A 22,992-nucleotide genomic window follows, 5' to 3' on the forward strand; every position below is an offset into this window, starting at 1 on the left:
CCCCGTTTCCTAGGCGACAGCAGTAATGGGGCGTGGCTAGAGCGAGGACGTCTAATCTCACCATGCGCGGACACGCGTGGAGTGACAGCACAGATCAGGTACAGATCAGTGTGCTCTATTTTCGACTCTCGCGCTTTTGTCAGATTCAGTTGTGTATCAGAGGCCTAACATGTACACCTTGACTTTACAAGTAATACTAATAAATCATACAAAATATAATCAAAATTGTGTTTCACAGATATAAAGGAACCTGGCGTTTTTATGAATGTTTTCTGAACCAGAAATTAATAAAGGAACAGCTTTAACGGTTTTTCTTTTACAGCCCCTATATGCATATTTTACTGTTAAAGGTTCTGCAGAAACGAGCTTTAAAAAGTCCATTCTGACATGGTGTCCCAGGGTTTCTGGAACAGTATCTGTTCAGACATCATTTCATGCTCACAGTGTAAAGGTGGATGACTCAAGGTTCAAGGACTAATCCTTTGTTTGGTTTTTATCATAAGTTTTCAATTTCTTAAAATTGGGTAATTTGCATACATTAGAACAGAAATGTGAACATTTGATAAAGCCAGATTTAACATTCTTTTTAACATTGTAACGTTTTTTACAGAGGGAATTTTGTCTTTTTATCACTCCATAAATAAGAATAAAAACTGTTGTATAAATTATGCTATAAATGATATATGAACACACCTCTCTGTAAAGACTACAGAAACTTTATGTTTAAATATACAAATGAGGCATTATCTTATGGTAACTTTGAATTTACAAATGGACAAAGTGTAGTAGAAGAAACACCTACGTGTGTATTTGTGGTAGTTCTTTTCTGTCAAACCTTACTCTTACATACATATGTACATATACACTGTTGCATACAAGGACCCTAGTCATACATCTCATATGAATGAGGCTGGTAGAAAGACGATCAGAGACATACACCAGCTGAAAAGGCAAAACACGACAAGCAGATCAAATCTGCATGAGAGAGGAAGAGAATGAGACAGCGGAGGACTCAGGACCCCAAACAAGGTTTTTTAAAATTCAAAATATATTTGAACTCACTGATTGACGTTTTGTTAGTTAGAGTTATGAGACAGCAGACTGGATGTTTGAAAATAAAACCATCCATAATTTGTTACTTCTAGGCTGGACTATTGTAACTCTTTGTTATCAGGCTGCTCTAATAAGTCTTTTAGGACTTTGCAGTTAATTCAGAATGCTGCTGCATGTGTTCTGACAGGAACAAAGATCAGAGATCACATCTCTCCCATTTTGGCTTCCTTGCATTGGCTACCTGTTAAATCTAGAATATAATTTAAAATTCTTCTCCTTACTTATAAAGCTCTTCATGATCAGGCTCCATCCTATCTAAGAGAGCTCATAATACCTTACTACCCCTCTAGAACACTGCGCTCTCAGGATGCTGGGTTCCTTGTGGTTCCTATAGTCTCCAAAAGAATAGAGAATAGATCTTTATTGTCATTGTCACAGGTACAACGAGATTGAAAGTGCTTCTAGTCAGTGCAATAAAATCCTAGCATTAAAGTGACTAGTGAGTGTTAAAATAACTAGAATAAATAAGAATAAAATACCTGAGACATTAAAATGTACTAAAATAAATAAAATTAAACATATGCTAAAATCAAAATAAATACTAAATATGCTAAAAGGAGCATACACCCATAACGTAAAACATAAAACATTAAAACATTGTGCACATCATTTTTTAGCAGCATTCACAGTGGCTATTGCAGTTGGATAAAAACTGTGTTTGAGTCGATTTGTTCTAGCACCAATGGCTCTGTATCGTCTGCCTGAAGGCAGCATTTTAAACAGGGGGTGACCAGGGTGTGAAGTGTCCCTTATGATGTTGTGGGCTTTCTTGAGACAATGGGATCTGTGTAGGTCTCCCAGTGCTGGAAGAGGGCAGCCGACAGTCCTTTGGGCGTTGTTGATGACCCTCTGGAGCGTTTTTCTCTGAGCCACTGTACTGCTGGTGTACCAAATGCATACGCAGTAGGTGAGTATGCTTTCAATGGAGGCACGGTAGAAGGACACCAGCAGTCTTTGTGTGATGTTATTCCTCCTGAGTATTCTCAGGAAGTACAGTCTCTGCTGGGCCTTCTTTAGTAGCTCCGAGGTGTTCACGCTCCAGGAAAGACTGTCCTGTATGTGGACTCCCAGGTAGCAGAAGTCTGCCACCCTCTCCACACTGTCCCCGTTGATGAGCAGCGGTGGGACCACAGTCTTCTTCCTCCTGTAGTCTATTATGAGTTCTTTTGTTTTTGCAATATTGAGAAGAAGGTTGTTGGCTGTGCACCAAGCCAACAGCCTATAGGCGGACTCATCCCCCCCGGAGATGAGCCCCACCACTGTGGTGTCGTCTGCAAACTTCACAATGGTGTTGCTGTGATGGACAGGGGTGCAGTCATGTGTGTAGAGGGAGTAAAGCAGGGGACTCAACACACAGCCCTGGGGGGAGCCAGTGCTGAGGCTAAGGGCCGTGGATGTATGGTGACCCACTCTGACTCTCTGTCTGCGTCCAGAGAGAAAGCTGCTGATCCACCTGCATGTGGCCTCAGGGAGCCCGAGGTCCCTCAGCTTGACCGCCAGCTTGTGTGGCAGGATGGTGTTGAATGCCGAGCTGTAGTCCACGAAGAGCATCCGCACATAGCTCCCCTGCTGCTCCAGGTGTGAAAGTGCAGCATGGAGTGCTGTTGCCACTGCGTCTCCCGTGGATCTGTTCGCTCTGTAGGCAAACTGGTTGGAGTCATGGCTGGGGGGCAGGGCTGCTGTGATGTGACTGCGAACCAGTTTCTCGAAGCACTTCATGACCACTGGAGTGAGTGCCACTGGTCTGTAGTCGTTGAGGCTGGTGATGTGTGGCTTTTTGGGCAGAGGGACTACGGTGGAGGACTTCAGGCAGGGTGGAACAGAGGACTGGGCCAGGGATTGGTTGAAGATCCTCGTGAAGACTCCAGCCAGCTGGTCTGCACACTCCCTCAGCACCCGTCCTGGGACGCCATCCGGACCAGCCGCCTTCCTTGGATTCACCGCCCGCAGGGTGCGCCTCACTTCCTGTTCCTCAAGAGTGAGGGTTGTGCTGCTGTGGGCTGTGTGGTGTAGCTGTGCTGCCTCTGGTGCTGTGACCTCGAACCGAGCAAAGAAGATGTTCAGCTCCTCTGCCAATGCAAGATCACCTTCAGCAGCTCCACGGTTGGTCTTGTAGTTGGTGAGCTGCTGGACGCCCTGCCACACCTGCCGGCTGTTGTTACTGTCCAGGTGGTTCTCGATCCTCCTCCTGTAGTCTGCTTTGGCCTCTTTGATGCCTCTCTTCAGGTTGGCTCGGGCTGTGCTGTAGAGGTCCCGGTTGCCGGACCTGAAGGCCGTGTTCCTCTCCCTCAGTAGCTTCTTGACCTCCCGGGTCATCCAGGGCTTCTGGTTGGGGTAGACCCGGCTGTGTTTTACCACTGTGACAGTGTCTATGCAGTTCTTGATATAGCACAGTACACTGTCCGTGAACAGTTCCAGGTCCTGATGTTCAAAAACCTCCCAGTTGGTCGTAGCAAAGCAGTCCTGTAGCTGCTGGGAGGCCCCCTCTGGCCATATGGTAACAGTCTTAGTGATGTTGGGGGCAGTTTTCTTGAGGGGGGCATATGCAGGGATTAAAAGCAAGGACAGATGGTCGGACTGGCCCAGGTTTGGTAGTGGCCTGGCCCTGTAGCCCTGTTTGATGTTCGAGTACACCTTGTCCAGAGTGTTGTCTCCCCTAGTAGCACACTTAACATGCTGGTGGAAACTGGGGAGCGCTGCTTTTAAATCCGCATGATTGTAATCCCCTGCTAGAATCAGCACAGCGTCCGGGTACATGCTCTGCTTGTTGCTAATGTTTGTATGCAAAAGTCCAATAGCTGAGTTGGCACTAGCGTCCGGTGGGATGTACAGAGCTGTTATTAGAACTACAGTGAACTCTCTCGGAAGATAAATGGGCCTGCATTTAACAGTCAGATATTCCACGTCTGGTGAACAGTGACTCTCCATGATCACTGTGTCGGTACACCAGCTCCCAAAAGTAGATTGGGAGCCAGAGCTTTCAGCTATCAGGCTCCTCTTCTGTGGAGCAAACTACCATTCTGGGTTCAGGAGGCAGACACGATCAACACTTTTAAGAGTAGACTTAAGACTTTCCTTTTTGATAAAGCTTATTGTTAGGGCTGGCTCAGGTCATCCCTTAGTTATGCTGCCATAGGACTAGACTGCCGGGGGACTTCAAATGGTGCACTGAGCTCTTCTCTTCTCTCTCTCTCTCTCTCTCTCTCTCTCTCTCTCTGTCTCTCTCCCCTTTCTCTCTCTCTTGCTTTCTCTCTATCTATCTGAAAGTGTAAATACATTTTTTTATTGAATAAAATCATAGTTTCAGTATCAGCATGATACGTGCTGGCATGGAAATGCAGGTTTTAAAGTAACACATAACTGTGGTTCTCCCAGTAGTTAGTTTTTTTGTGTGTGCATGTGCAACAAATCACTGAATCCTTTTTCCCCTCTCTTTTCTCAAAAGGCTATATTTAAATAAGTGTTAAAATATTTGTAGTTCTATCCTCCTTTTTATTACTTCTACTACTTCTACTTCACCACACTTCAAGTTGGCTCCTTATTCAGGAGTCACAGCATTTTAAAGCATTTAAAAAGCTGGTGAACAGTACTGTAGATGTAATGGCGTCAGATCTGAGTGTTCCTGTCATCAGTCTTTTCTGTACAGTGTACTAGAGAAAATCATGTTTTTACATCCTTCCTATATTCTTTGTTTTTTCATCGTTATCTCATAAAAGAGGCTTTCATGTGTTATGTATATGTTTTAGTTTGTGCTGCCATCTAGTGGTGATCATTTACCTCAAGCTAAAAAAAATGACATTGTTAAAAACAAAAATGTTGTTGTTGTAAGTGACCCAGTATTTACTGGTTGGAATCCCATACTCACTGAAGGTCCAGCTCACAATGATCCTGGTAAGGAGAGGATGAGTTGTACAGGAACTAAAATAGAAGGTGAGCATTTGCAGCCCTGCAGCAGATCTGGGTCAACATCATTAGCCAACTGAGGTCCACAAGCATCACGGCAGATCATTTATTTGCCAAATTTCTGAGAGACTGCTAAACCCAGGTAAGTCCTTGTAAATAGCTGTCCTAAATAAAATAGTTAAGTGAACACATAGATTCTCTGAATCTGAATTTATCAAAAGTATTGTCACCCATGATTGACCATCAAATTCTTTTACAGAGACTGGAACATCGAATTGGCATCAAAGGAACCGCCCTAAGCTGGTTTAAATCGTATTTCTTAGATCGATCTCAGTTTGTTCACGTCAATGATGAATCCTCCATGCAGACCAAAGTTTGTCATGGAGTCCCACAAGGTTCTGTACTTGGACCACTTCTTTTCAGTTTATATATGCTTCCTTTAGGGAACATTATTAGGAATCACTCTATCAATTTTCATTGTTATGCTGACGACACCCAATTATATTTATCGATCAAGCCTGATGCAAACAATCAGTTAACTAAACTCCAAGCATGCCTTAAGGATATAAAAAGTTAGATGACCTACAATTTTTTGATGTTAAATTCAGACAAAACTGAAGTTCTTGTAATTGGACCCAAACACCTCAGAAACTCTCTTTCTAGAGACTTAGTTACTTTAGATGGGATCACCCTGGCCTCCAGCTCCACTGTAAAGAATCTTGGAGTTGTTTTTGATCAGGATTTGTCCTTTAACGTCCACATAAAACAAATTTCGAGGACTGCATTCTTCCACTTACGTAACATCGCTAAAATCAGACGCATTGTCTCTCAGGCGGATGCAGAAAAACTAGTCCACGCATTTGTTACTTCAAGGCTGGACTATTGTAACTCTTTGTTATCAGGCTGCTCTAATAAGTCTCTTAGGACTTTGCAGTTAATTCAGAATGCTGCTGCACGTGTTCTGACAGGAACCAAGATCAGAGATCACATCTCTCCCATTTTGGCTTCCTTGCATTGGCTACCTATTAAATCTAGAATAGAATTTAAAATTCTTCTCCTTACTTACAAAGCTCTTCATGGTCAGGCACCATCTTATCTAAAAGAGCTCATAATACCTTATTACCCCTCTAGAACACTGCGCTCTCAGGACGCTGGGTTCCTTGTGGTTCCTATAGTTTCCAAAAGTAGATTGGGAGCCAGAGCTTTCAGCTATCAGGCTCCTCTTCTGTGGAACAAACTACCTTTCTGGGTTCGGGAGGCAGACACGGTCAACACCTTTAAGAATAGACTTAAGACTTTCCTTTTTGATAAAGCCTATAGTTAGGGCTGGCTCAGGTCATCCCTTAGTTATGCTGCCATAGGATTACACTGCCGGGGGACCCCACCGAGGGTTATGCCTAGCCAGGCACGGTATTGGTTGAAGATGCACACATCTCCCTTACCGAAAACTCTCTCTCTCTCTCTCTCTCTCTCTCTCTCTCTCTCTCTCTCTCTCTCTCTCTCTCTCTCTCTCTCTCTCTCTTTCTCTCTCTCTCTCTCTCTCTCTCTCTCTCTCTCTCTCTCTCTCTCTCTCTATATATATATATATATCCATCTCTCTCTATATATATCTCTCTATATTTCTCTATATCTCACTCTCTCTATATATATATATCTATATCTCTATATCTCTCCATATCTCTCCATATCTCTCCATCTGTGGACATGTCTCATTAATGCATGTTACTAACCAAACTTCCCCGGAGTTTCTGTGCTCTGTCGTCCAGCAGGTTCTCGTGGATCGTGGCTGCTGCTGTGATCCTGCATGACGCCCACTACATATATTATTACTGTCATTATTACTACCATATCTATTACTGTAATCATTTTTATCATTCATTATAATTCATTGTCATTTTATCAGTCATTGTACAATATGTTTGTGTTGATTTGTCCTGTACACGTGACATCCATTGCACGTCTGTCCGTCCTGGGAGAGGGATCCCTCCTCTGTGGCTCTTCCTGAGGTTTCTTCCACATTTTTCCCTGTTAAAAGGGTTTTTGTGGGCAAGTTTTTCCTCACTCGAACCGAGGGTCTAAGGACAGAGGGTGTCACTCCCTGTACAGATTGTAAAGCCCTCTGAGGCAAATGTACTTTGTGACTTTGGGCTATACAAATAAAATTGATTTGATTTGATTTGATTCTTCCAATAAACTTGTGGGGAGAATCATGCTACATTTGTTGGTTTCTTTATTCATATTCATATATTAATTATCATATATTAATTTTCTGTGGTGAATTTAAAACCAGATTGCTGAAGCTCCCCATAAGCATGGTACAAACACAAAGACAAGTGACGAAGGAAGACAACCCTTACAGTACAACATAAATAGTGGAAGTGAAAGAGGTCATGCCTAAAAACAGAAGAGAGGATCTCAAAAATTGAACATGTTTCTTATTATTCTTATTCTTGTAGGGAACATAGTGGCAGCTTTCCATTATATTTTCTCCAGCTCCAACATGAGTGAGTGATTATACAGTAAATGACATCAGAATGAATATGATTGTCATAATGTATAGGAACTTTTTCTGTTATTGCATTCTAAAATAATGGATAGTAAGAAACAGACATCATTGAATCTATCTCTCTCTCACTTTATTTTATGGCACAAACATTACAGTACATAGTTCATTCTGCAGTACATAGAAATCACCTTTCTATGTTTGACCAGCAGGGGGCTCTAAAGTTGAAATCAGAGGTCTGACAGACAGGAATAATTTTTAGACAACAATATTTCTTTTCAGAAACTTATTTCATTCTTGTCTTATTGTAGTTATCATTCCATTTTCAGGGCATGCACATTGATTGTTGTAGATGTGTATTAGTACCACAGACAGTACACTGCTAAAGAAGAGTGCAGATCGATGTCTGTGGACCTTCATGTTCGTCCATCTTCTAGTAATGCCTCACGGCTCATATCGGTGGGCGTGCCTCAAGGTAATTAATTACCATCCACACACCACTACAAACTTTAATTCATTAGGTATAAAGAATAGTTTTCCTGTGTTGCTGTTGTTTTATATATTTTATATATATATATGAAGTGACTGACACTACAGTGGAACAGCCATCATTCAAATGCAAGCTAACGGTTAGCTCGTCGCTCGTCGCTCCTCGCGCCAAAAAGTTTTCACATTTTTAACAGTGTGCATCGCGAGCTCACTGCGCGAGGGATTGTTGTGTTTTCTTTCGAAGGCTTGCAAAATATGTAATTAATTAATAATAATGAAATAATATATGTTAATATATGTTTCTGGAACAGAATGTTTAACTAACATTGTGCTCAGCAAGACTCATTCACATCTGATAATTAGTGACTACGACACTCGTCAACTATTGTTCTTCTGCGTGTTTCTTTGTCTTATTATTAGTGACGAGTGCCGTAGGTGCTATCAATTAGCATTAGCCACTAAAAATTAAATAAATGCTAATGCTAACATGTTAATGCTAACGTGCTAATGTTAATTTCTAGCACGTCAGTGCTAGCCGCTAATTTTTTGTCACTAAGAATACATGCTAATTACATGTTAATTAACATGCTAATGCTAATTAGTATTAACCACTAAGAATTAAAAACATGCTAATGTTAACATGCTAATAGTAACTGCTAGCGCGTCAGCACTAGCAATTAGTATTAGCCACTAAGAATTAAATACATGCTAATTGCTAACATGCTAATGCTAATTGCTAGCACGCGCCTGTGTCTAAATAAACATGTTAATAATTACTATTTGAGGTGTGCGTTTTGAATACAGACCCCCGGCAACAGCCCACTCGTGCTCTCAAAATTTCTGCAGGAATTTTCTAGTGTTCCTATAATATTTTATAATCACATGCCAATAAACAAAACCTATATATCTAGTGACAGCTAGCTTCAATATTCCTAACTTAGCATACTGTTTGTATTTGTTACTAATTGAATTATTCTATTATTATTAATATTATTATTATTATTATTATTATTATTATTTATACCTCGCTATGGAGTAGCCTTAACAATATTCACCTTTGCTCTTCTCTGTCGTTATGCTGAACATCTTTAAGGCACAAAATTAGCACTACTGCTGCTGACGTGACAGGTCAGGAAATGTAAACATGTATTTTTGTGCCAGACAAATCATGTGAGTAGAAAAAATAGAGAGGTAGAAATATGTTTTCAGCACTAATGGTGTGTCCACCTTTACTTGATCATTTTACAGACAAACAAGCATCGTCATCTTTCTCTGTGAAATGAAGCCATGCATTGCACCATTTCTTCCCCGACTCCTTCCTGTTGCAGGTTTCAGCAGAGCAGACACATGAGTCTGATGGCATTGTTTGTTTTACAGTGTGCAACATGGTTCTTGAATCCTGTCTCTGTCTGATAGTCATCTCTTTCTGTCTACTTTCTTGCAGAGACAGAGATGACTGATGGCTGTAATCACAAGCACATGAGGAATACATCTTCATATGATAACTCTGCAAGCTTGTTGTGTCCTCTTAATATCTGCCAAAGCAAAGGGTTAGCTGAGGACATGGAGACAAGTCATTTTAATTTACAGGCTAGGAACAAAGAGCAGAAGAAGCAAATGGAGACAAGTCAATCAGCAGGAATATCCAGCTGTATGCAGTCTGCAGCAGGCTGTGCCAATCCTGCAGCTCAGTCAGGTAATTATGTTGGAAACTCCTGAAACACCATGCAGTATTGTTGCTACCATGACAAAAAATCTCTGAAGAATCTTTGTTGAAGATCATTTTCACATTACAATTTTTTTCACATTATTATGAAATACCAAATGATTCAATTTTCTTGTCATATCATAAAACATTCTGTACATACTATACCCATACACCTTTTGTGTAAAAAATGACATGTACATTGAGAGGGTTCCCAGCTGTCCTGGAAAACCTGGAAAAGGAAACATTTGGAAAATGACCTTTTTTGTCCTGGAAATGAAAACTTTAAATTGTATTGTAGCCCTTCACTCAGATTGCCCACTAGGCGTAGTAAAACTAGGTGTGTATATAGTTTGGAACTCGATTGTTGCTAGGATAATGGGTTTTTTAGACAACAGAAAAACACTCAGCTTGTACATAAGTTGATCTGTTGATTTAGCCGTTCTCACCAGACATGGAGTGGAACAAGAACTGCAGCGATCTTTTCAGTGTTTAGTCTATTTTTCCAGAGCTGCACACAAAGTTCCTAGAGAAACCCATTCTTACATTTTATGTGCAGCAAACACGTTCACTTCCTACTGTATCTTTTGATGGGCTTTTACTTTGAATTGTTACTTATGGGCTCTGGACAAAATCCAGGGGAGCCAAAGTGAGCTGGAGAACTGAGTGAAGTAGGTCTGCAAGGAGTTGGAGAGCAAAATGAACAGATGAAATGGGAAAAAGGTAGAGGTAATAGCAAACTGCAAGAATCAAGGCTGGAGCATGGCAGTCTTAAGAGGTCTTAAGAGATCCAAAGTCTTTTATTTGATATTTCTACAATCCTTGCTTGAACCAGAAGATGCTGACCATCGTGCAGGTGGTAGAGCAAGAATCGAGGGGGGATCTCTGGGTAGTGTGAATACAGAATGCAGGTTGTTCTTCGTGTGCCGGTGACTGTTAAACACGTAACAGAAAGAAAGCACTGCTGCTCTAACGCTAACTGTTTGTCTGTGTTAGGATTAGCACAGTGCATGTGTGTGCAGACACAAGTTTCAACTTACAGCTGTTAAAACCAACTGACAGCTGATCCAGCTCTGATCAGCTTCACTTCATGTGATGCTTCAGAGGAAAGGAGGTCTAATTTCTCTGAAAACCATCCTTTCTGTGCTCTCTGCATGCATTAGAGGGGCAAAGACAAAGAAAAGATAAAAGTGAGGGAAACGTGGATGCATTTGAACAGATGCAAGGATTTCTTGTTATAAGAGAAACTGAGTGTTTTTTTGTAATGGTGGCAGCACTGTGCTGCTGTGTGATGTATGAGACCTTAAGACTGGATTTGAAGTGAAAGTACTGTCCCCTGGAATTTGTTATGTTTATTTCTAAGGATGCACCAAAATGAAAATTTTCCAAAACCGAATAAAGATTAAATGGTTGGCCGAATACCGAAACCGAATATGAAATGCGGTTGTTAAATTTTTCACTATTTTTTTTACTACAGTCGTCCCTCGCTATAACGCGGTTCACTTTTCGCGGCTTTTTTTTTTACAGTGTCCTGTACAGTATGAACGCGCATTGTGTACTGTACAAAATGCGTGTAAAAAGGTGTATAAAAGTGTGTGGTGAGGGGGTTTACGGCCTTAAAACATGTATAATAATTGTAAACCTTACTTCGCAGATTTAGTTTATTGCGGGTTATTTTTAGAACGTATCCCCCGCGATAAACGAGGGACCACTGTATTGCATAAATAGCCTAGAATAAATTTGTAGACATGTTTTTTCAAAGAAAGTAAATGTTTATTTAATATCCTTCAAATATTCCAGTAGAATTTCCAGTTAGTATTAATATTATTTCATTTATACTGTTAGAAAACCCATGTTGTTTTAATCACTGTTAATTTGTTCTTGAAAGAAATACTATTTAGTTTTTCCGGTGAATTTCCATTTTTCCCACGTTCATGAACGCATCATAGTCATTCCGACGGTCATTGAACGAACCTTGCCTGTGTGAGACGCCGTAATGTAGAGAGAAGTATACAGCTTCGCTAAAGAGCAGTGTATGGTGTATTTCTTGCCTGTGTTTTTCCTATATCCTGCATCGTGGGTTTATTGTGTGTGAATAAGAAAAAGAATCAGCAACCCTGGCCAGATCACCGCGCACGTTGTTTCATTGCATCAATTGCGTCACGCCACTATTCGGCCTTACTATTCGGCCACTTCACCTAAAGCCGAAATGCACTTTTGGGCCATTTTCGGCCGAAAATTTTCGGTGGCCGAATTTTCGGTGCATCCCTATTTACTTCACAAATCTTGCATTTCTTTATCTTCAAAGCAAATGTTTTGCGATATGTGAAAGTTCCCAAGAAGACACAACTTAACAGGAGAAATGCAAAGGGAGAGACTCTTCTGCACAAAGCATGTATGAGAGGAGATCTAGCACAAGTCAAAGTGCTCATTCAAGCTGGGATCAATGTCAATGTGGAGGATTATGCAGGTTTGTCATGTCTTAGACACTTGTTTATTTTCACTCCTGACAGATTTTACGTCTATCTGTTACTCGTGAAAACTGTCAAACACAAGTCCCACTCTCATCAGTAATTGTTGACTTGTTGTCAGGCTGGACAGCTCTCCATGAGGCCTCTGCTGTGGGTAGTGAGGCAGTGGTTGAGAAACTGTTGAAGGCTGGAGCTACTGTTGACAGTAGAAGCTGTGATGGTGTCACAGCCTTACATGATGCTGTTTCGTCTGGACACTATCAGGTGATGGACACACTTTAAGATGTAGCAAAGTAAAATGTACTTTCCACATGTTCATAGAGAGTCAGCATCCTGATCTTACTTTCAGACTAGCCTCTGTTCCACACATTTCACTTCAGATTCACTTTTCTGACAAAAATTTGAAAAAATTTGTCCCTGGGGTTTACAAAGGCATCAATGTTTACTACAACACTAAAATAGTTTGTTGCATTTATATTACTATTATAACACTCTCTCTTTGCCTTTTCCTCTTTTCCCTCCTCTTATTTGTGAGCAACTTTAAACATTAAGACATTACCATCTCTGTCCAGACAAATGTAGTGAACATCCCAACATACTGTTCAGCATCATTATTTGAATGCTTGATTTCTCTTTTTTTGTCATTTGTGTTATTGTAAATGTCTATTTGTGTTTATGTTCCTTTATGACAGCTCAATGATGGATTCAGTTTCAAGATTTAACTGACATTTTAACTGAGCATATTAAAGAGTGTGTTGTTGCACTGTGAAAGCTGCTAAACAATACTTTGATACAAATTTTAGATTAGATAAGGTTGGATAAGACTACAGCAGAATATTTAGCATCAATTGTAACAGACAAAAAAACTTTATTAGTTACCAGTTATGACAAAAGCCAGAAGGCTTAATCACATTAATAACTTAATAACTATCACTCATTCCACGAGCTATTGGAGGTTCTGCTGTCTAACAAAATGTTCTGAAATACATGTGTGTTGTGTAGGTAGTGAAGCTTCTCCTCCAGTATGGGTCAAACATCTATAACAAGAATCTCAGTGGCCTCAGTGCACTAGACATGGCGAAGAAGGAGAATATCAAAGAGCTGCTCTCGACTTTTCAAGCATCTTCTGTTAGATGTGAGTGTGAGGCACCTGCACAACAAAAAGGTGAGTTCCCTTCCACATTCTGGTTTCTGGACTCTGTAAAGCAAATGTGATTCAAGCCTTTTATTTTGACATCCAAAAATACTAGACTGTTATCAGCCTGGCAAAACATGACAGGAGATAGAAAACAGGTTTGCCAAGAGTATAGTGGTTATAATTTGAACTTGGTTTGTGAAGAGAAATGTATGATATGATGTGATGATAACTATTAAAGTTGCAACTAACATACATTTGATGATTGCAGATTTTACTGGAGTGCTTCATAGAATTTATGGTGTATGCATTTAAGATTCAGTCAGTGTAGTGGGTCTTCACGGAACACGTTTCCACATTGAAAAGAGTTTAAACCACACAATAAATCTAACTATAGGACTAATAGGACATTTGACAACACTTGACACTTGACACTGATTTGAACTGTGTTCAAATCAGTGTCAGTTGTTTTGAATCTATTGCTGATTCCAAGCTTAAAAAAACTTTTGGAATGATTTTGGATTTACAATTCTTCCAGATGACACATCCTTAGAAGCTCACTGCCACATGCAGCTCTCCTGCCAGAGTAGCTTCAGTCCCAGCCACAATGACACGGCAAATGTTCAACCCAGAGAATCAGGTGACAGAGACGGAGCCAGAGAGCCCAGTGACATTCAGCTGAGAAAGAAAGACACCACCTCTGATAATGTGAGAGCTCTTTACACTTTGAATACCTTCAGAATCAAGTGTGCATTAGTGTCAGCCGAGGCCAGATTAAATGTACACAAAAAAAGGTCTTTTTAACCATTAATGGCACAGGTCCAATCATCCAATCATAATAACGTTATCCCTCTCTCCCACATGTAGCATCACTTTATTGAAATTTCACCGGTTTGGCAGCTTTGATTTAATACTTCTTTCACTAATTATCTTTTTTTTTTTTTAATAGCTGAGTCATTCAGTTGCTGTAACAGAGGCTTTGGAGGAGGTTAGGAAAAAACACAAAGAAATATCAGCTTGGCCTCTGGAAGTTCTGGAAGATGCGGGTAAATCAGCTGCAGAAGTCCAGCCTCTCAAGTCAGTTGTTTTTTCAATAGCCAATATCACAAGGAACAAATTAGCCTCAAGGGGCTTTACAGTGTCTACGGCATACACCACCCTCTATCCTTAGAGCCTCAATTTAGTTAAAAAACTTCTTTAATGGGAGGTTGAAGAAATCGACCAACATAGACCAACATAATAAAATTACTTAAATAATGCGTGGACACTTAGTAGGACAATATTATAGATTGTACACTTCTATAAAGAATATTGATCCAGGAGACACATAACATCCTCTCACCAATATCATTGCTGCCATTTCACACACATGTGACATGTGACCTTCCATGAACATGCAAAGACAGTTATACACCAGTATTAGTCAATGTCCAGCTGTTGCAATGCAAATGAGATAGTATGATATAACAACAAGAAATAACAACCAGGCCGAATTTGTATCTGTTACTGTACTGTGCTGTTTTTCAGGCAGATATGATGTTGCTCTGAGACATATCCAGACAATGCTGACTGAGGTGCTCACCAAACAACAGCTAGCCAAAGATAATCTTACCCAAAAATACTGGTCAGTTCACTTTTCCTTATGACTCTAATAAAGTTTCACTCACAGTCACTGCTGAGATCTGAAGACATGGTGACTGTGCTACACATGACTTTACAGCATAACACAGAATTCAAACAAGCCCACTATTGAACCATATTATCTAAACTACTGATGTAGAGATGAATGTGATGCAATAAAAATGGCAGATGAAATGTTTTCTTCTCTTATCTATATATCTTGCAGAGTTATATTCTGATTCTGTAATTACAGAGTTTTAAAATGCAGCAGATAACTATTGTGGGTATTTTAGGTGCATTTGACTAATTTTTAATTGGTGGGATATATCAAAAGTTGCTTTATTACCAGATCTTAGCAAATGGTGAGTGAGATTTTAGAATAAGTACACAGTGCTGAGTGTGGATTTAAAATCAGTCAAACCATAAAAACCTTCTATTGTCTTACTGTTGTGTGTTTTTCTTGTTTATTGCACTCTGGTGGGGCAGTAAATTAAATCTGAACTGAACTGTGTCACTTACCTGTCTTTCTCAGTCCTAGGTGTCTCTCTTTACTGTCACTTGTCTAGTAAAGGTAGAAATTCAATGTAGTATCATGCTTTAAAAACATTGGTTGCCATTCATTTCTGAGGTGCAGTCTTTTTCTAAATCTTTATGCTTTTTTTGAAAGACATGACTAAAGGTTGCTCTTATGATTGTGCCAGCACACTACTTATCTAAATGACAGCAATATTGTTTGGTTCTCTGTGTAGGGGTGCGCCCGACTGCCTTCGGAGACGTCTGTTGAAAAGGCAACTTGACTCCCTGGCTTCGCTTCAGAGAAGCTTGGTGGAGATCCTCCAGAAGCATATTAATTTGGTAGAGATGTATGTACCCATGAAGGCCAAATGCCGTACATTAATTAGACAGGAACAGGATCACACATACTCTCTGTCTTTTACACCAACCTCTTCTAAAGCTAGTGAAGCACATTGCTGCAATCAAGGGAAGAGAAAGGAAAGCAGTAGACCAGTCCCACAGGCCAGTCTGTTAAAATCAGCACCTCCAAACAATGCCAAGGACTTAACATTGCCTAGACCTCCTGCTTCATTACTAACCCAGGGGAAGAAGACTCCAACACATATAGATGAGCTTAATAGGAAAGCCAGCAGAAGTCAGAGCTGCGCCCCAAAACCAGGGAATACTTTACAACACATCAACTTTGAGATGAAAAGAAATGATGCCCTGATACAGACAAGAGCTAAAGATGATCGCAGACATCTCTTCAAGCTCATACAGAGTGGAGTCATGCCATCTGGAAGTATTCTACAGTTATTCTTGAAGGTCAGGTAAAGCTCTTCTCTTAAAACATTTAATCCTCTTGTCACCAAACACACTTATCGTCCAACATCCTGAATTCATTACATGACAAGAACAATAATAATACAGCCCATGTCTTACTCTATTACCTCATAGAAAATGAAAAAACTAATATTGTACATAGAGTGGTTTATCAACCACTGCAGTTCAGCAGTAGTCAACACAAGCCATTTGTTGCCAGTGCTGCTGTCATGCAAAGACAACATATTTAATGAATTAAGAAAATAACGTGTTTGCCTTACCTCTGCAGGGTCAGTGGCACTTTGCTCACATTCTGGACAATGGCTCGATACAGGACAGTAAAGGCAAGTTGCACTTGTCTCCAGAATGCTGGTTGGAGTCTATCCTTAGAAACAACATTCCTGTCAGCTCAGCATACACCTGGGACAAGGTTAGACACCAGTTTGCCTTAAGCCCCTTAACTACACTCAAAACATAATAATGGCTGCAGAAACTGAGACTAACATAAGCAGCCGGGCCATGTTAAGACCAAGAATGGCACTGCACGAAAAGGAGTTTCCTTATTAGTTCCAAGAGTGGAATTATAGTATAAGTATCTCACGTGTTTTAAACTTTGCCAGGACTGTACTGCATAGTGTTAGCTAACTAGAATGAGCACTGAGGTTATAACTTGTTGTGAGATCTGATACTCAACCCATAGGGAGCACCACAAATACCAAAAACATGTTAGACAGAATTTCAGCAATTTTGGTGCACATGCACAAGTATTTACCAAAGTTTGATATTCATTGGTGCATGTGGCTGTGGTCTTCCACATGTTGGCTTATAACTCAAGTTTTTTTGTCAACTCCATGGAGGCATCCTGCACTGTGCCCTGAAAGGACAAATACAATGACAGATAATATAGCATTTTAATGATGAAACAAGTAAGAGGTGTCACTCCTTCTTTAAAGGTAGCCTAGTTGTATCAACATATCTGTGTAGTGAACAACGTGAGCCTCTTTGCCATTCACAACTCTAATTGATTCTTTAACCACTTTGATTTGTTGAGCACAAAGGTTTGCAGTGATATTTTCTAATAGTTATGAATCCATAATAACTGAGTTGACTGTGAGCAATCCCACACATACTTTTCCTTCTTTATCTGTTGGTGTGGAACGAGGTTTACTTCTCTGCTGTTTCCTGCCTGCCAGTAAGGGTCTGTGCACAGTACTAGACTATAAATTATTTAGTGTTCATTGTAGAGCTGTGCACCAGCACATACACTGATCCATATCTTCTGTCTCATTGAGAAAATTAGAAAGAAGTATAGTACTACAGAGGCCTGTTGTTCCAGAGTACTACTGAAAGACATCTGATAGGCTCAGCCTCAGGTTTCACATATCCATAGATACCATACCTTTGACATCTCATTAATAAGTCATTATTTCTGAACAGATGTGTTAGTGGTGTTAAAATCTATTTTTGATGAACTGTTTGTCCAGGTGACGTTCAGAGACAAACCATTGTCTTATTACTTATTGAACATGGAGGCTGAAGGAAATCCACTGCAGGCATGTCCTAAAGAGGATGTTCAACACTGCAGGCCTGGTTCTTGTCAGGAAGTGCTGTCAACAGGTCAGTAGTTCCTGTCTGCTGTCATAGCTAACCTTGGCCTCAGTTCCACATACATCCTGGCTTGGGCATTTCTTTCAGAGCAACTCAAATTAAGCAAGCAGTCGCTGAATCACCTGTACTGTAGTGTCACTCACTGTAGTAGAGCCTCAGTAAAATGTATTGAAAATACATTTAGATTCAAATGGACTTAATATAGCTCTTAAATGTATTTGAATGTTTTTTGTTTCCACAGAGGCAGACAGCCTGAGCCTCCTCAGGGAAATCAAAAAAGTGCATTTGGTGGGTGATGACGTACTACTAACAAACGCTGTGATGGACTACTACTGGGAGAAATTCACAAGAAATGACTATGATTCTGAGGACTGGGAGAGTTAATTCTTATAATTTTGTCAGCACACATTTTGTTCATGAATAACTGTTTAGACAATTTAACTTGGTGAGTTTGACTTATTCACTCATATTTCTGTTTACTGCACTGCACAGGTGACTTCCACTCAGTGAATATGATTGAAAAATGTTTGAGAGCATTTATCTTTTTTTGTTGTCATATTTGTTCTGGTTCTGTACATGTTCATAAGGTTTTATGTTGTAATAGTTTATGCCTAATTATTTAAATATTATCTAAATGATCTTTAATCTATATCTAAGTGCTCAGAGAGTTTGGTGGTAGGTTTTAGTTTCACACTATGATGTATCAGTCTATAAGTTCAGTGTTCCTGATTGACTTCTTGTATGAGGTACATGTTGTATTTGCACCGGTAAATGTGACATTTTGAACTGTTACAAGAATAAAACTATATATGAATAATATATGATGAATAATTTAAATAATACCGCTCAAGTGTCTGCTTTGCTGTGTGAAATGTTTCACTTGTCACTTGTGGCCTTGGGTCCTGCCTTGCTGTGACATATACAGTATACTGTGCATAGTGTGTACACAGAGAAGACTGTATCTGGACACATTGATGGGTGGTTGTGTGTAATATGAGATAAGCTTTGACTTCCCTCGTTCTTGGGTCTTGTTGAAGAGGGTTAATCATTAGTAAATGGGTGGTAAATGTATCGGGTGGTGGTGATGTGCAGGATGTGACTGGGCAGTGGGCGGACTGCTGCGGGAACTCTCCCCCCTGCCACTCCTTTCAACAGTCGCTCCAGTCCGCGATGGAGCTCCGGACATAGCAGACGGGATTGAAAACTACTCGGTTCTATCAATGCGCGCTTTCTTTACGCATGTGGTAAGTTTTGTGCTCCCTCACATTCTAAATATGCTGCTGATGAACGCAAAGTGTCTGTGTGTGGATACACTGCCTCGTGATTCCTCCTGGAGAGACGCGCGTGTGTGGTGCGTAATGCATGGAAGCGAACCTGGCTTTGCTTTTTGTGTAAAGCGCGATATTGCACTTGTCTTGAATGTGTTGTTGCCATGTTACCGTAATGTTTCATTACTTTTTGGATTGTACCTTCACACCCGCTGAAGACAATTTTCTCATGTTTAGGTTCTGCTGTGGGAGACGCTCAAAGACAACTTTAGAGAGCAAGGTAACCTAGAGCAGAAACAGGTTGTCAAACATCAGACGTAAACTGAAATAAGCCAATTATGTAAGGTAAAGAAAATCACAGACTACTAACTAAAACTAAGTTATTCATTTAGTTCATTTTATAGTTTTCTCATAATTCCTTACTGTAGTACACATGCTTATTCCATGTCTTTTTATTCCTTTATTTGTAGAATGAAAATAAGATGTGCCCACAACATCCATAGATTGAGACACAGGTGCTTCCTGATTTCTTTCACTCTGTTGGCTGCCTGTCTGCTCAAGCTGGTCTACATTAAAGTGACAGTGAGGGACAGCATCTACATAGAACCCTATGGAATCACTGTTGGCTTATCCAGAATTCACAACCGCAGGTATGACATCAACTGCACCTCCATCTATGAGCTGGACCCTGTGGAAATAGGTAAAGCGCTTGAAATCAAACGTAAAGTCGTTGTTGACGTGGATGATGATAGCACTGTGAGTTTGACCTCAGACTGTCAAACGTTTATCAAAACGAGGGGTTACAATGAGGTACCGGTGTCGGATGAAGAACACAGCTTCCCATTGGCTTACTCCCTGGTGGTGCATAAGAATGCACCCATGGTGGAGCGTATTCTTCATGCCATCTATGCACCTAATAACATCTACTGCATTCACTATGATCAGAAGTCCTCTCCAGCATTTATAAAGGCTATTAAAAACTTGGCCCGCTGTATTCAAAATGTATTCATTGCCTCAAAATTGGAGTCTGTGGAATATGCCCACATCAGCAGGCTTAATGCAGACCTAAACTGCCTCTCGGATCTGCTGAGGTCAGATGTCAAGTGGAAGTATGTCATCAACCTGTGTGGCCAGGACTTTCCTCTCAAGTCAAATTATGAACTGGTAATGGAGCTTAAACAGCTGAATGGTAGTAACATGCTAGAGACTAGCCAACCCAGTGAACTCAAGAAACAGCGCTTCAGGTTCCAGCATGAGCTGAAAAATGTGCCTTATGAGTACCGACGTATTCCTGTCAAGACCACAGCCTCCAAAGATGTTCCTCCTCATGGTATTGAGATGTTCATTGGCAGTGCATATTTTGTCCTGTCATGGGATTTTGTGAATCACATTAGTAGCAGCCAGGTGGCAAAGGACTTTCTGATATGGTCTGCTGATACATACTCACCAGATGAACACTTCTGGGCCACCCTTGTCAGGGTTCCTGGGGTGCCTGGACACATTCCCAGGTCAGAAGCAGATGTTACGGATCTAAGAAGTAAGACACGACTAGTCAAATGGAACTATTTAGAAGGAAAGCTTTACCCAGCCTGCACAGGAATACACATGCGGAGTGTTTGCATCTACGGAGCAGCTGAACTTCGCTGGCTCCTAAACTATGGTCACTGGTTTGCTAATAAATTTGACCCTAAAGTGGACCCGATCCTGATTAAGTGTTTGGAGGAGAAGCTGATGGAAAAACGTCTACATGTGCACACGTGATACAGAAAGGAACAGAAAATGTCATGAGGAGAGAAGAGGGTAGGTGCAAAGGTGCAAAATTACAGAAAGGGAGTGTAATAAAGTACATATGCTCACTATTTTGAGATGCAGGCATATTACCCGAGTGTTTTCATTTTGTAAAAGGTCCAGTGTGTCAGATTTAAGGGGCTCTATTTACAGAATATGACCACAATGATATATAATATTCATGACTTTGGTTCCATTATTCTATAATCACCTGAAAATAAGAATCATTATGTTTTTTACATTCAGTCATTTGATTGATGCGTTTATCCAAAGCAACCTATAAAAAGGAAACAATCATGGTACAGAGTGACAAGGACATGTAAGTGCAGCAATAAGTACTACTCTTAGAAAATTCAGTAACAGAAGGGGGATAGATTATCATGTCCAGTTGTTGGTAGTGTTGGAGAGGAGGTCCTCTCTGAAGAGCTGGAGGTCTTCAGGAGGTTTTTGAAGGTAGAGAGGGACGCTCCTGATCTGGTAGGAACTAGCAGATTAAATGTTTATACCCTCACTTGTCGACACTAGAAATACAAGTTGGTTACACTAATTGCATGATTTTACTGTCTACCATCTAACCTCACACAACAAGTCAATTTGAGATGGAACTATCCAGAGGAAAGATTAACGTTATGGAACTGTTGTTGAAAAGAAGAGTATGGTCAATTATTATTAATTAATACCTGTCAGACTTGCTATATATGCAGACTGATGTTTAGTGGTGATGTTTAGTTAGTTAGCATATGATTAGCTTTACCTATATGACTACCTGTTTTCTGAAGATTATCCTCTTTACATCATCAGTGATGTCAATCATCTAGGTTTTACATCACCAAGTAAATCCGTCCAGTGGTGGAAAAAGCTAAAATTAAATAAAAAGCTAAAAAAATAAAAAATAAAAGCTAAAATTAGGCATGATGGCATGCAGCCATGAGAATGTCTAATAACTTTAACAGAATTTTTATTTTCCTCAGAATCAGTTACATTTAAATGCTGTGTGCTAACAAATTCTTTAGTTGAGTTTGTTCCTGACCTTTTTTTTTTTTTTTAGACTAGTCCAAATTTAAATTCTTGTTTAATCAATGTTGAAATTAGTTTTAGAAATTAACATCCCTAATCTGAATCACCTGCTAAATTAAAACACTGCATCAAAAATGTAATACTGAAAGAAAGATAGTTTTTGCTTTACTTACTTACTTCAAAAAATACATTTTACTAATATTTCTAAACATTGTTTGCTGGACCTTAAATGAATGATTTTTCCATGTGGACTTGCTTATGGATTTGAATTTACTTGTAGATTATGTCATTCACTCTTCATTGTAAATTGAACCTTCACTGACCACACAAAGCATTTAAAGCATCAGAAAGAGAAGAAGTTATTTTATTATTATGAGTAATTTCAGGAAATGCCTGAATTCACAATTCTATGTTTCCACATTGTTCTTGAGATTTCAGAGACTACTCTTACATTGAGAGCAGTAATGCCAAAGACTTGTTGTTCTTATGTGTTCTGTCAATTAAATGCTTTTTTATCATTAAGATATGAACTTATTTGAAAAAATTTAGATTAAAATGAAAGCTTGTGATGATTGATGATTTATTTATTCCTGAATAAATGCATGATGCTTCTTACAAGTTGTTTGGCCTCTCACTGCAGTCACATATCTGAACAAGCTCTGGCTTATGAAAGAATAATTCATCACTCTTGATGGTTGTTTATAATGAAAACTTAACAGGGTAACTTTAACTGAGTATTCTGATTGAATTAAACTAGTTTGATGGGCTCTGCTTAGCAATATTGATGCAAGTCATGGTGTTTTTCATATGCAGATCCTAGGATTAACTGCATTTTGCCCATAGTGCATCTAACTGTAGAAAGTGATGTTTTAATTCCCTCTTTGGCTGGCTCCAGGCTTGGCTCAAGATACTGATGACTTAACAGGATTGATATAAAGTATATCAAATAAGAGTGAGGAGGTGGGAGCTTGTAAGTCACCATAACTCAAGCACAGACTCCTATTTCTCAGTCTGTCAGAATATACCCGAGAGGAAGAACACTGCTCTTAACAAGC

General features: G+C 39.9%; 2 protein-coding genes across 9 annotated transcripts; both read left to right on the top strand.

Annotated features, from left to right (window-relative positions):
• The first annotated feature begins 37 nt into the window (after positions 1-37).
• LOC104937873 (putative ankyrin repeat domain-containing protein 31) lies at positions 38-18,626 on the top strand. Of its 5 annotated transcripts, none has more exons than XM_019253890.2 (12): positions 38-98; positions 9,453-9,704; positions 12,022-12,183; positions 12,306-12,448; positions 13,187-13,349; positions 13,858-14,027; positions 14,269-14,365; positions 14,847-14,943; positions 15,689-16,259; positions 16,546-16,686; positions 17,741-17,873; positions 18,106-18,626. In XM_019253890.2, exons 2-12 carry the CDS (start codon positions 9,461-9,463, stop codon positions 18,246-18,248), a joined length of 2,064 nt encoding a protein of 687 aa, XP_019109435.2. In that variant the 5' UTR covers positions 38-98; positions 9,453-9,460; the 3' UTR covers positions 18,249-18,626. The 5 variants fall into 5 exon arrangements, with proteins under 5 accessions (XP_019109435.2, XP_027144495.1, XP_027144494.1 ...); XM_027288691.1 differs by lacking the exon at positions 38-98 and adding an exon at positions 7,806-7,994; XM_027288694.1 differs by lacking the exons at positions 38-98; positions 18,106-18,626 and adding an exon at positions 7,804-7,994 and having other exon boundaries at positions 15,689-15,802; positions 17,741-17,850.
• A 385-nt stretch (positions 18,627-19,011) lies between these two features.
• On the top strand, positions 19,012-22,522 carry gcnt4a (glucosaminyl (N-acetyl) transferase 4a). Of its 4 annotated transcripts, none has more exons than XM_019253898.2 (3): positions 19,012-19,108; positions 19,370-19,477; positions 19,603-22,522. In XM_019253898.2, exon 3 carries the CDS (start codon positions 19,604-19,606, stop codon positions 20,891-20,893), a length of 1,290 nt encoding a protein of 429 aa, XP_019109443.1. In that variant the 5' UTR covers positions 19,012-19,108; positions 19,370-19,477; position 19,603; the 3' UTR covers positions 20,894-22,522. The 4 variants fall into 4 exon arrangements, with proteins under 4 accessions (XP_019109443.1, XP_010752488.1, XP_027144132.1 ...); XM_010754186.3 differs by having other exon boundaries at positions 19,023-19,108; positions 19,370-19,412; XM_027288330.1 differs by having other exon boundaries at positions 19,108-19,215.
• The last annotated feature ends 470 nt before the right edge of the window (positions 22,523-22,992 follow it).

This window comes from Larimichthys crocea, chromosome XV, assembly GCF_000972845.2.
Source record: "Larimichthys crocea isolate SSNF chromosome XV, L_crocea_2.0, whole genome shotgun sequence".
Lineage (NCBI taxonomy): Eukaryota > Metazoa > Chordata > Actinopteri > Sciaenidae > Larimichthys > Larimichthys crocea.